General features: G+C 39.3%; 1 protein-coding gene across 4 annotated transcripts in view; it reads right to left on the minus strand.

Moving 5' to 3' along the window:
* LOC105466139 (WD repeat domain 49) overlaps positions 1–12,588 on the minus strand; it is a 189,786-nt gene that overhangs the window by 29,062 nt on the left and 148,136 nt on the right. For all 4 annotated transcript variants that reach the window (XM_071091202.1, XM_071091203.1, XM_011715165.3 and 1 more), the window contains exon 17: positions 2,244–2,353. In XM_071091202.1, coding sequence (XP_070947303.1) covers positions 2,244–2,353 — 110 coding nt within the window. The remainder of the gene's footprint in view (positions 1–2,243; positions 2,354–12,588) is intronic.

Consider the following 12,588-nt stretch of genomic DNA (forward strand, 5'->3'; position numbering starts at 1 on the left):
TCTTTACAGCAATGCAAAAAATGGCCTGACACAGAAAATTGGTACCAAGAGTGGGGCATTGCTAAAAAGATACCTAAAAATGTGCAAGTGGCTTTGGATCTGGCTAATTGGCAGAGCTTGGAAGAGTCTGGAGAACTCAGAAGACAGGAAGATGAGGGGAATTTTGGAAATTCTTAGAGACTGGTTAAATGGTAGTAGCCAAAATGCTGACAGTGATGTGTGCAGTGAAGTACAGGCCGACAAGGTCTCAGATGGAAATGAAGAACGTACTGGGAACTGGAACAAAGGTCACCCATATTATGCCTTACCAAAGACTTCAGCTGCATTGTGTTCATGGCCTAGGCATCTGTGGAAGCTTGAACTTAACATTGATAATTTAGGGTATCTAGCAGAAGAAATTTCTACACAGCAGAGCATCAAGATATTCCCTGGCTGCTTCTAATAGCCTAGCTTAGATGTAGGAGCAAAGTAATGTTTAAAAGTTGGAAGTTATATTTAAAGAAAAAGCAGAGTATAAATGTTTAGGAAATTTGAAGCCCTGTCATGTGGCAAACAAACAAACAAAAAGCATTATCAGGAGAGGAATTCAAGCAGGCTCTGAAGCAACCATTTGCCAAAGAGATCTGTATAACTAAAAGAGAGCCAAGAGCTAATATCCAAGACAACAGGTAAAAGGCCTTGAAGGCCTTCTAGACAGCCCCTCCCATCACAGGCCCACAGGCCTACAAGGACTATAGCACTGTTCTCCGTATCCCTGCTGCTCCAGCTCCAGCTGTGGCTCAAAGAGCCCGATACAATTCAGGCAGCCACTCCAGAGTGAGTAAGCCACAAGCTTTGGTGGCTTCCATGTGATGCTAAGCCTGCAGGTAAATAGAGTGCAAGAGAGAAGGAGGCTTGGCAGCCTCATCTAGATTTCAGAGAATATAAAAAAAAATCCTGGGTACCCAGCAAGAAACCTGCTGCAGGGCAGACCCCTCACAGAGAACATCTACTAGCACAGTGCAGATGGGAAATGTAGGGTTGGAGGTCTCATGCAGAGTCCCCACTGGGGCACTGCCTAGTGGAGCTCTGTAAAGAGGGCCACCGTTCTCCGCACTTGAGAATGGTAGATTCACTGGCAGCTGCATCCTATGCCTAAAAAAGCTGCAGGCACTCAACTCTAACCCATGAGAACAACCACAGGGGCTGTACCCTGCAGAGACACAGTGGCAGACCTGTGCAAGACCTTGGGAGCCTACCCTTGGTGCCATTGTGCCCTGGATGTGGGCATGGAATCAAAGGAGATTATTTTGGAGCTTTAAGATGTAATGACTGCCCTGCTGAATTTCAGACTTGCCTGGAGCCTATAGCCCCTGTCTTTTGGCCAATTTCTCCTTTGGAATGAAAATGTTTACCCAACGCCTATCTCACCCGCCCCGCCCCCCACCCCCCCCCCCACCGCCCATTTTATCTTGGAAGTAAATGACTTGTTTTTTATTTTACAGGCTTGTAGGTGGAAGAAGCTTACCTTGTTTCAAATGAGACTTTGAACTTTGTACTTTTAAGTTATTGCTGGAATGAGTTAAGACTTTGGAGGACTATTGGGAAGGAATGGTTTTATTTTGCAATGGGAGAAGGACATGAGATTTGGAGGTGCCAGGGATGGAATGATATGCCCTGGATACTTGTCCCTGCCCAAATCTCATGCTGAAATGTAATCCCTAGTGTTGGAGATGAGGCCTGTTGAGAGGTGTTCGGGTCATGAGGGTGATTCCCTCACGGCTTAGTGCTGTCCTCATGGTAGTCAGTCCTCAGAGATCTGGCTGTTTAAAGTGTGTAGCACCTCCCCCACTCCCTCTTGCTCCTGCTCCCACCCTGTGACGTGCCTGCTATTGCTTCACCTTCCACCAAGCAGATGCCAACATTATAGTTCCTGTACAGTCTGCAGAACTGTGAGCCAATTAAACCTCTTTTTTAAAAAATAAATTATATAGTTTCTGGCATTTTTTTATAGCAATACAAGAGTGGTCCAACACACTGACTTAGACCTTACACTTTTTCCGCTAGTATTCTGTGAGGCCTTGGACAGGTGACTTAATGTCTCTGTACCTCAATTTTCTCCTTTGTTAAATGGGGTTCACAGGACATTATATTCATGTTTATTAAGGAATAGGTACATTCCCAACACACAGAGTAGCCATTTGTATTCACACTAATCTATTAAATAACATTATAAAAATACATTAACAACAGAGACTACTTACTGAATGATTTTTTTATAACTTCACCATAATAAGGTTTTTGTGTTTCTTTCATGCAGGTACTTCTTTCCTTATATTTTATGCCTAAATTTATATCTTCTGACGGTCTGACACTGGAAGAAAATAATTCATGTTGAAATACATTATTAACCACTGGGATGAAGAGACTCTTTCTGGCTAGATGTATCTTTGACCGAAAAAAAAAACAATCTATTCCTGTGAACAGAAGTAGTGATATTTGTTTACACTAATCAAGCCATATCTTTTAACAAAATGCCTACTAGCCAGGTGATAATAGAAAAGAGTGAGAGCCAGAGTGTCCAAGAGTCTAATCAAACAAAGACCCTGTCCCCATAGCAACAAGGTTAGAGAAAAAATTATTCAGAAGAAAATTTTACAGAAACACATACATTATCCTTGCCTTATTAATAAATTACAAAATGAGAAGTAAGCATCAATGCTTTGTGTCAAAGCTTATTTATTCAGTGTTAGGCATGTATCTTTAGTTATGGTTATGGCATCCAAATGTAAAAAAGTTCAGTATTTTTGAGGCTTTCTCATATGAATTTATAAGAAAACTTTAGTGTAACTTGAATCCATAGAAAGAATTTTTATCAATAAAACATGGGAAAAAAAATCATTACATAGCTGTATATAATCTTGTGAGAAAACAGAAAATGATCTCAAATCTATTTAGAATTCACTGTCATAGACTTCAACCTTAACAGCTATAAGTTATGTTGCCAAAAATTATTGGTCTCTTCAGAGCACCATGCCAGAAAACACACCCATCATCACAAAATCGTGGAGAGTCCTGGGGATCTTGACTCACCCTCTTCCTTCTGCCTCCCTTCCCCACATCCCTCAGCCCTTTATAGTTCCTTTCCATTCTTCCACTCCCTGACTTTTATTCTTATATCTTCTATGGATTTTGTAGCTATAAGACCCTGAGTTGTTTCCCATACTTTCAGCCTCAATTTTCTCCTCAATGTAATGGGACTCTTGCTGTAGATTTAAAGGAGATAAGATGGATGAAAGTTCAGAAATGTGCCTAATAAATAATAGCATTCAAGTAATGTTCATTTCCAGCTTTCTTTTTCCTTCACCCTATTTTTACTGTATCTTCCAATTTTAAAAGATTTTAAAATATCAATACAAGTAAAAAGTCTATATATCTCTCTTAAATTTAATATCAGATGCTATTTGCATGACTTTAAGTAGTAATGTATTAATTGCTTTCTCATATATAAACTTTTCATTTTAGAGGTTTTAGATTTGCAGAAAAGTTAGTAGAGCTCCAGTATACCCCTCAACCAATTTTCCCTATTATAACATCTTACACTACCATTTGTCACAATAAAGAGATCAATATTGGTACATTACTATTGCCAAAAAATGTTATTAGTCTCTTCAGAGCACCATTACTATTAACTGAATTCCATATTTTATTAGAGTTTTACTAGTTTTTTCTTAATGTCATTTTTCTGTAATGTCAACATTATATTTTGTTGTCTAACTCCTTAGTCTCTGGCCTGTGACAATTTTTGAGGCTTTTCTTGTTTATTATGATCTTGACAGTTTTAAGAAATACTTGTCAGATTTTTTTGGTAGAATATCCCTCAGTTTGGGTTTGTTTGATATTCTTCTCACAGTGAGACTGGGGTTATGAGTTGTTGAGAGGAAAGCAACAAAGGTGAACTGCTGCTCTTATCCCATCAAACCAAGTGTGCATGCTACCAACCTGACTTCCATGGTTGATGTTAACTTCAAATACCTGGCCACCATTGTATTTGCCAAGTTTTTAGTAATGTTTACAATAGCTACTGTACAGTTATTTTTTCCCTTTTTCCATATACTACTCTTTGGAAGCAAGTTTTCAAGCACAACGCACATTTAAGAGGGGATGGGGGGAGGTACTTAATCATGATTTCCTTGAATCAGGAGAGTATCAACATAAATTACTTGGAATTATAGATTTTTTTTTTCCTTTTAGGAGAGCTTTGTGATTGGGTAAGTGGGCAGTTTTTCCCCAATTGCACTGGAATGGCATCCCTCGCCATATGCCATCTCATGTGAGTAAGAATTAGTATTTAGCCACTATTTAGGCTTTCAAGACAAGAAATAATGATATCCTTAGAGAGGCATTTTAAGATAGTAAGGGGATCGACAAAAATAAGAAGTTGGTGTTGGATACTGAAAGCATGGAGTGTAGTACAGTTAGGCCCTGCAGTTATTGGATTAAGAATATACCTTTTTCTAGAAAAGAATTATTCATGTAAACATGTGCAAAAGATTGGGGGAGCACAGGTAAAGAGGTTCCCCTTTAGAGTAGTTAACGACATCCCTCGATTTTTTTTCCAAAATACACTAAACTCTTCCCTGTTTTCAGACCATTTGCTTTCTGACTATCTCATCCTGTGGAATCTAAATCAAAGCAAAACATTTTGCCCCTTTCCACTAAAGAGTTTTATCCACAGAGGGAGAAAAGTAGGCAGAGGGTAGGAAAGCATCTCTTGGAAATCACAACAAATAAAGTCAACGATCTATTGCTTTCTTTTCACAGGTAGACATCTGACATTTGCAGGAGTGGTTACTCTGAAAATGCACAAGGGACTGGAACAAGGCAAATATTCTCAATAGGAGAAGTGATGGATGAAGATAAAGCAGAAGAGGGGTGGAGCAAGATGGCCGAATAGGAACAGCTCCAGTCTCCAGCTCCCAGCGCGAGCGACACAGAAGACGGGTGATTTCTGCATTTTCAACTGAGGTACTGAGTTCATCTCACTAGGGAGTGCCAGACAATCGGTGCTGGTCAGCTGCTGCAGCCCAACCAGCGAGGGCTGAAGCAGGGCGAGGCATCGCCTCACCTGGGAATCACAAGGGGGAATGGAGTACCTTTTCCTAGCCAGGGGAACTGAGACACACAACACATGGAAAATCGGGTAACTCCCACCCTAATACTGCGCTTTACCAAGGATCTTAGCAAACGAGCACACCAGAAGACTATATCCCACACCTGGCCAAGAGGGTCCCACACCCACGGAGCCTCCCTCATTGCTAGCACAGCAGTCTACGATCTAACCGCAAGGCAGCAGTGAGGCTGGGGGAGGGGCACCTGCCATTGCTGAGGCTTAAGTAGATAAGAAAAGCCGCTGGGAAACTCGAACTGGGTGGAGCCCACAGCAGCTCAAGGAGGCCTACCTGTCTCTGTAGACTCCACCTCTGGGGATAGGGCACAGCTGAACAAAAAGCAGCAGAAACCTCTGCAGATGCAAACGACACTGTCTGACAGCTTTGAAGAGAGCAGTGGATCTCCCAACATGGAGGTTGAGATCTGAGAATGGACAGACTGCCTGCTCAAGTGGATGGATCCCTGACCCCTGAGTAGCCTAACTGGGAGACATCCCCCACTAGGTGGAGACCAACACCCCACACCTTACATGGTGGGGTACACCCCTGAGACGAAGCTTCCAAAGCAAGAATCAGGCAGGTACACTGGCTGTTCAGCAATATTCTATCTTCTGCAGCCTCTGCTGCTGATACCCAGGCAAACAGGGTCTGGAGTGGACCTCAAGCAATTTCCAAAAGACCTACAGCTGAGGGTCCTGACTGTTAGAAGGAAAACTAACAAACAGGAAGGACACCCACACCAAAACCCCATCAGTACGTCACCATCATCAAAGACCAAAGGCAGATAAAACCACAAAGATGGGGAAAAAGCAGGGCAGAAAAGCTGGAAATTCAAAAAATAAGAGCGCATCTCCCCCTCCAAAGTAACACAGCTCATTGCCAGCAACGGATCAAAGCTGAACGGAGAATGACTTTGATGAGTTGAGAGAAGAAGGCTTCAGTCCATCAAACTTCTCAGAGCTACAGGAGGAATTATGTACCCAGCACAAAGAAACTAAAAATCTGGAAAAAAGAATGGAAGAATGGACAACTAGAATAATCAATGCAGAGAAGGCCATAAACAAACTGATAGAGATAAAAACCATGACACGAGAAATACATGACAAATGCACAAGCTTCAGTAACTGACTCGATCAACTGGAAGAAAGAGTATCAGTGATTGAGGATCAAATGAATGAAATGAAGTGAGAAGAGAAGTCTAAAGAAAAAAGAGGAAAAAGAAATGAACAAAGCCTTCAAGAAGTATGGGATTATGTGAAAAGACCAAATCTACGTCTGATTGGGGTGCCTTAAAGTGAGGGGCAAAATGGAACCAAGTTGGAAAACACTCTTCAGGATATCATCCAGGAGGACTTCCCCAACCTAGTAAGGCAGGCCAACATTCAAATTCAGGAAATACAGAGAACACCACAAAGATACTCCTCAAGAAGAGCAACTCCAAGACACATAATTGTCAGATTCACCAAAGTTGAAATGAAGGAAAAACTCTTAAGGGCAGCCAGAGAGAAAGGTCGGGTTACCCACAAAGGGAAGCTCATCAGACTAACAGCAGATCTCTCGGCAGAAACTCTACAAGCCAGAAGAGAGTGGGGGCCAATATTCAACATTCTTAAAGAAAAGAATTTTCAACCCAGAATTTCATATCTAGCCAAACTAAGTTTCATAAGTGAAGGAGAAATAAAATCCTTTACAGACAAGCAAATGCTTAGAGATTTTGTCACCACCAGGCCTGCCCTACAAGAGACCCTGAAGGAAGCACTAAACATGGAAAGGAACAACCAGTACCAGCCATTGCAAAAACACGCCAAAATATAAAGACCATCGATGCTAGGAAGAAACTGCATCAACTAACGAGCAAAATAACCAGCTAATATCATAATGACAGGATCAAGTTCACACATAACAATATTGACCTTAAATGTAAATGGACTAAATGCTCCAATTAAAAGACATAGACTGGCAAATTGCATAAAGAGTCAAGACCCATCAGTTTGCTGTATTCAGGAGACCCATCTCACATGCAGAGACACACATAGGCTCAAAATAAAGGGATGGAGGAAGATCTACCAAGCAAATGGAAAACAAAAAAGCAGGGGTTGCAATACTAGTCTCTGATAAAACAGACTTTAAACGATCAAAGATCAAAAGAGACAAAGAAGGCCATTACATAGTAGTAAAGAGATCAATTCAACAGGAAGAGCTAACTATCCTAAATATATATGCACCCAATATAGGAGCACCCAGATTCATAAAGCAAGTCCTTAGAGACTTACAAAGAGACTTAGACTCCCGCACAGTAATAATGGGAGACTTCAACACCCCACTGTCAACATTAGACAGATCAATGAGACAGAAAGTTAACAAGGATATCCAGGGATTGAACTCAACTCTGCACCAAGCAGACCTAATAGGCATCTACAGAACTCTCCACCCCAAATCAACAGAATATACATTCTTCTCAGCACCACATCGCACTTATTCCAAAATTGACCACATAATTGGAAGTAAAGCACTCCTCAGCAAATGTACAAGAACAGAAATTATAATAAACTGTCTCTCAGACCACAGTGCAGAACTCAGGACTAAGAAACTCAATCAAAACCACTCAACTACATGGAAACTGAACAACCTGCTCCTGAATGACTACTGGGTCCATAACAAAATGAAGGCAGAAATAAAGATGTTCTTTTAAACCAATAAGAACAAAGATACAACATACCAGAATCTCTGGGACACATTTAAAGCAGTGTGTAGAGGGAAATTTATAGCACTAAATGCCCACAAGAGAAAGCTGGAAAGATCTAAAATTGACAGTCGAACATTACAATTAAAAGAACTAGAGAAGCAAGAGCAAACACATTCAAAAGCTAGCAGAAGGCAAGAAATAACTAAGATCAGAGCAGAACTGAAGGAGATAGAGACACAAAAACCCTCCAAAAAATCAATGAATCCAGGAGTTGGTTTTTTGAAAAGATCAACAAAATTGATAGACTGCTAGCAAGACTAATAAAGAAGAAAAGAGAGAAGAATCAAATAGATGCAATAAAAAATGATAAAGGGGATATCAACACCAACCCCACAGAAATACAAACTACCATCAGAATACTATAAACACCTCTATGCAAATAAACTGGAAAATCTAGAAGAAATGGATAATAAGAGCTATTTATAACAAACCCACAGTCAATATCATACTGAATGGGCAAAAACTGTAAAAATTCCCTTTGAACACTGGCACAAGACAGGGATGCCCTCTCTCACCACTCCTATTCAACATAGTGTTGGAAGTTCTGGCTAGGGCAATCAGGCAAGAGAAAGAAATCAAGGGTCTTCAGTTAGGAAAAGAAGAATTCAATTGTCCCTGTTTGCAGATGACATGATTGTATATTTAAAAAACCCCATCATCTCCGCCCAAAATCTCCTCAAGCTGATAAGCAACTTCAGCAAAGTCTCAGGATACAAAATTAATGTGCAAAAATCACAAGCATTCTTATACACCAGTAACAGACAAACAGAGAGCCAAATCAGGAATGAACTTCCATTCACAATTGCTTCAAAGAGAATCAAATACCTAGGAATCCAACTTACAAGGGATGTAAAGGACCTCTTCAAGGAGAACTACAAACCACTGCTCAGTGAAATAAAAGAGGACACAAACAAATGGAAGAACATACCATGCTCATGGATAGGAAGAATCAATATCGTGAAAATGGCCATACTGCCCAAGGTAATTTATAGATTCAATGCCATCCCCATCAAGCTACCAATGAGTTTCTTCACAGAATTGGAAAAAACTGCTTTAAAGTTCATATGGAACCAAAAAAGAGCCCACAGTGCCAAGACAATCCTAAGTCAAAAGAACAAAGCTGGAGACATCACGCTACCTGACTTCAAACTATACTACAAGGCTACAGTAACCAAAACAGCATGGTACTGGAACCAAAACAAAGGTATAGACCAATGGAACAGAACGGAGTCCTCAGAAATAATGCCACACATCTACAGCCACACATCTACATGACAAACCTGACAAAACATGACAAACCTGAGAAAAACAAGAAATGGGGAAAGATTCCCCATTTAATAAATGGTGCTGGGAAAATTGGCTAGCCATAAGTAGAAAGCTGAAACTGGATCCTTTCCTTACTCCTTATACGAAAATTAATTCAAGATGGATTAGAGACTTAAATGTTAGACCTAATATCATAAAAACCCTAGAAGAAAACCTAGGGAATACCATTCAGGACATAGGCATGGGCAAGGACTTCATGTCTAAAACACCAAAAGCAACAGCAACAAAAGCCAAAATTGACGAATGGGATCTAATTAAACTAAAGAGCTTTTGCACAGCAAAAGAATCTACCATCACAGTGAACAGGCAACCTACAGAATGGGAGAAAATTTTTGCAATCTACTCATCTGACAAAGGGCTAATATCCAGAACTTACAAAGAACTCAAACAAATTTACAAGAAAAAAACAAACAACCCCATCAAAAAGTGGGCAAAGGATATGAATAGACATTTCTCAAAAGAAGACATGCATACAGCCAACAGACACATGAAAAAATGCTCATCATCACTGGCCATCAGAGAAATGCAAATCAAAATCACTGTGAGATACCATCTCACACCAGTTAGAATGGCAATCATTAAAAAGTCAGGAAACAACAGGTGCTGGAGAGGATGTGGAGAAATAGGAACACTTTTACACTGTTGGTGGGATTGTAAACTCGTTCAACCATAATGGAAACAGTATGGTGATTTCTCAAGGATCTAGAACTAGAAGTACCATATGACCCAGTCATCCCATTACTGGGTATATACCCAAAGGATTATAAATCATGCTGCTATAAAGACACATGCACACGTATGTTCATTGCAGCACCATTCACAATAGCAAAGACTTGGAATCAACCCAAATGTCCATCAGTGACAGACTGGATTAAGAAAATGTGGCACATATACACCATGGAATACTATGCAACCATAAAAAAAGGATGAGTTTGTGTCCTTTGTAGGGACATGGATGCAGCTGGAAACCATCATTCTCAGCAAACTATCGCAAGAACAGAAAACCAAACACCGCATGTTCTCACTCATAGGTGGGAACTGAACAATGAGATCACTTGGACTCGGGAAGGGGGAACGTCACACACCGGGGCCTATTATGGGGAGAGGGGAGGGATTGCATTGGGAGTTATACCTGATGTAAATGACAAGTTGATGGGTGCTGACAAGTTGATGGGTGCAGCACACCAACATGGCACAAGTATACATATGTAAGAAACCTACATGTTGTGCACATGTACCCTAGACCTTAAAGTATAATAATAAAAAAGAAAAAAAAAAAGAAGCAGCAGCAGAAGACTGTAGTTCCAGGCTTAAATAGAGTTTTAAAACATTTTGCAAAAATGCCTTAGTAGGTGATGCAGGAAGGTGATCTACTATGGGATCCACTAGCCTTGGCATAAATAATATGAGAAGGAAAGGCTGTAACTGATCTCCCTTCTCTTGGCTCTGGTTGTGGAAGGGAGGTATGACTGTGACAATCACTCGAGTACCCTCCTAGGCATAAAAAAGGGAGTGAAAAATGCTTTGAGTAGTAGCTTATACATAGCAGGTACTTGATAAAATATTTGATGGCTTGACTCACAAACCAATAATTTGTCAATATTTTCACATGATGCTTGTTAGGTAAAGTACTGACTCTGGAGCCTGAATGTCTGCATTTGTATCCCCGGTTCACCTCTTGGTTGGTTGACCTTGTGCAAATCACTAAATTTCTCCACCTGTTTTTCAAGTTGTGAAACGGGGATGATAATAGTAGCTATCTCCAAGGATTACAGTGAGAATTAAATTAGGTAAACACATAAAGACCTTTGAACGGGCCCTGAAATATAGTCAGGGCTCAGACGGTGTTGGCTACTATCACTTTAAGCTAGAACGAGACAATATTTTTCACTCCAAGCAGGGAGTTCTAACATCCCCCTACAGCAGCTCTAATATTTTTGAGAACTATCAGAAAGATCAGACAAAAAGTAAAAAGATGTGGCACTCCCCCAAATAATAATTTATTGCTCTAGTATTTTTAAAGTTCAAATTTCAAAAATTGAATAGAGCATCATATGCTTTCATTTGTCATACATGGACATAGGATAGTTATTGCCAGATTGTTGGTGAAAGTAGACTGACAATTCTTCAAGTATTTACACCACATATAGCCTAATTTAAAATGAGATTTTAATATTTTGTGTTTTTCTTATAGCTATTTATCTATTTTATAATTTAATTTCTCATGTGAAATCTACTGACAGAATAACTAGGTAATCAAAAGCGTGTAAATAATATTAAATATCAGTTCCCTCCTAACAATAACATGGAATTTAAAATATCATAATTATTTTCCATGTTTAAGAAACATTAATTTGAGGTGTGCCTTCTCCCTTATATAAAATTACTGGGAAACTAGCAGAATTTTTGTTTCATTTCTCATCTGATTCTTTATACTCGTTTCTAATAATGAATCCCTTCCAGACAAGCAATTTTTTAAATGGTAACCAAAGGAAAATATGTCAGATAATAAAAATGGAGTAGTTTATGCTCTTTGTTGCTCTAGAATAAGAATGAAGATCTTGATAAGTGAGAGTTCTACAGATGGATTTTACTTAACGTTAGAGACATTAAGAATAGTCCAATAATAGAGAAACGTATCTGTGAGATGTGAGTGTGTCATATAGGAACTATTCAAAAAGGCTGGGATGTGTTTCTCTTAAGGATACCACAGGAGTTAGTCTAGTAGACTTCGAGTATCCCTTTCAAATTTATTATTGAATTACTGAATTACATTTTTCAGGTTTATTGAATAAACCTGAAAATGTTTACTTTCACAAATAATCAAAAACTGTAGTTTAAAACAATAAGATATCATAGCAACACTTTTAAGACAGCAATAACATCCATTCTTGGTTCAAAGGCAGGAAAGCAACCATTTGTATTGCTGCTGGAGGGAGAGCTGATATGTCCAGACAGCAAGATGACCTTCAGCAAGACGACCCAAAGGCCTTTATGCCTTTTGACTCAGCAATTCCTCTTCAAAGAATTTATTCTAATTATGAATTCAATAAAATATTCTAATATGTGCACATGAAAGTATTTAAAGAAGCGTTTTCCCAGTTAAAATTTGTAAACAATCTATGTATTTGAAATAAAGAAAATGGTTAAAAAGCTACAAGTCATTATAAATGTTGTTGTCCATGGATACTCATATTAACTAATATGAAAATGTGCTTACTGTATATTTTTGAGTGATAAACCAGGTTATAAACTGAGTCTACTAAGCTTCCATTTTTATAAAATGTACATTTTTTCATTGTGGTAAGTATGCCTAAAACAAGGTCTTAAAAGTGAAATGCCTAAAGTTAACAATGGCTTTACCAC

Source organism: Macaca nemestrina, chromosome 2 (assembly GCF_043159975.1).
Source record: "Macaca nemestrina isolate mMacNem1 chromosome 2, mMacNem.hap1, whole genome shotgun sequence".
Taxonomy (NCBI): Eukaryota; Metazoa; Chordata; class Mammalia; order Primates; family Cercopithecidae; genus Macaca; species Macaca nemestrina.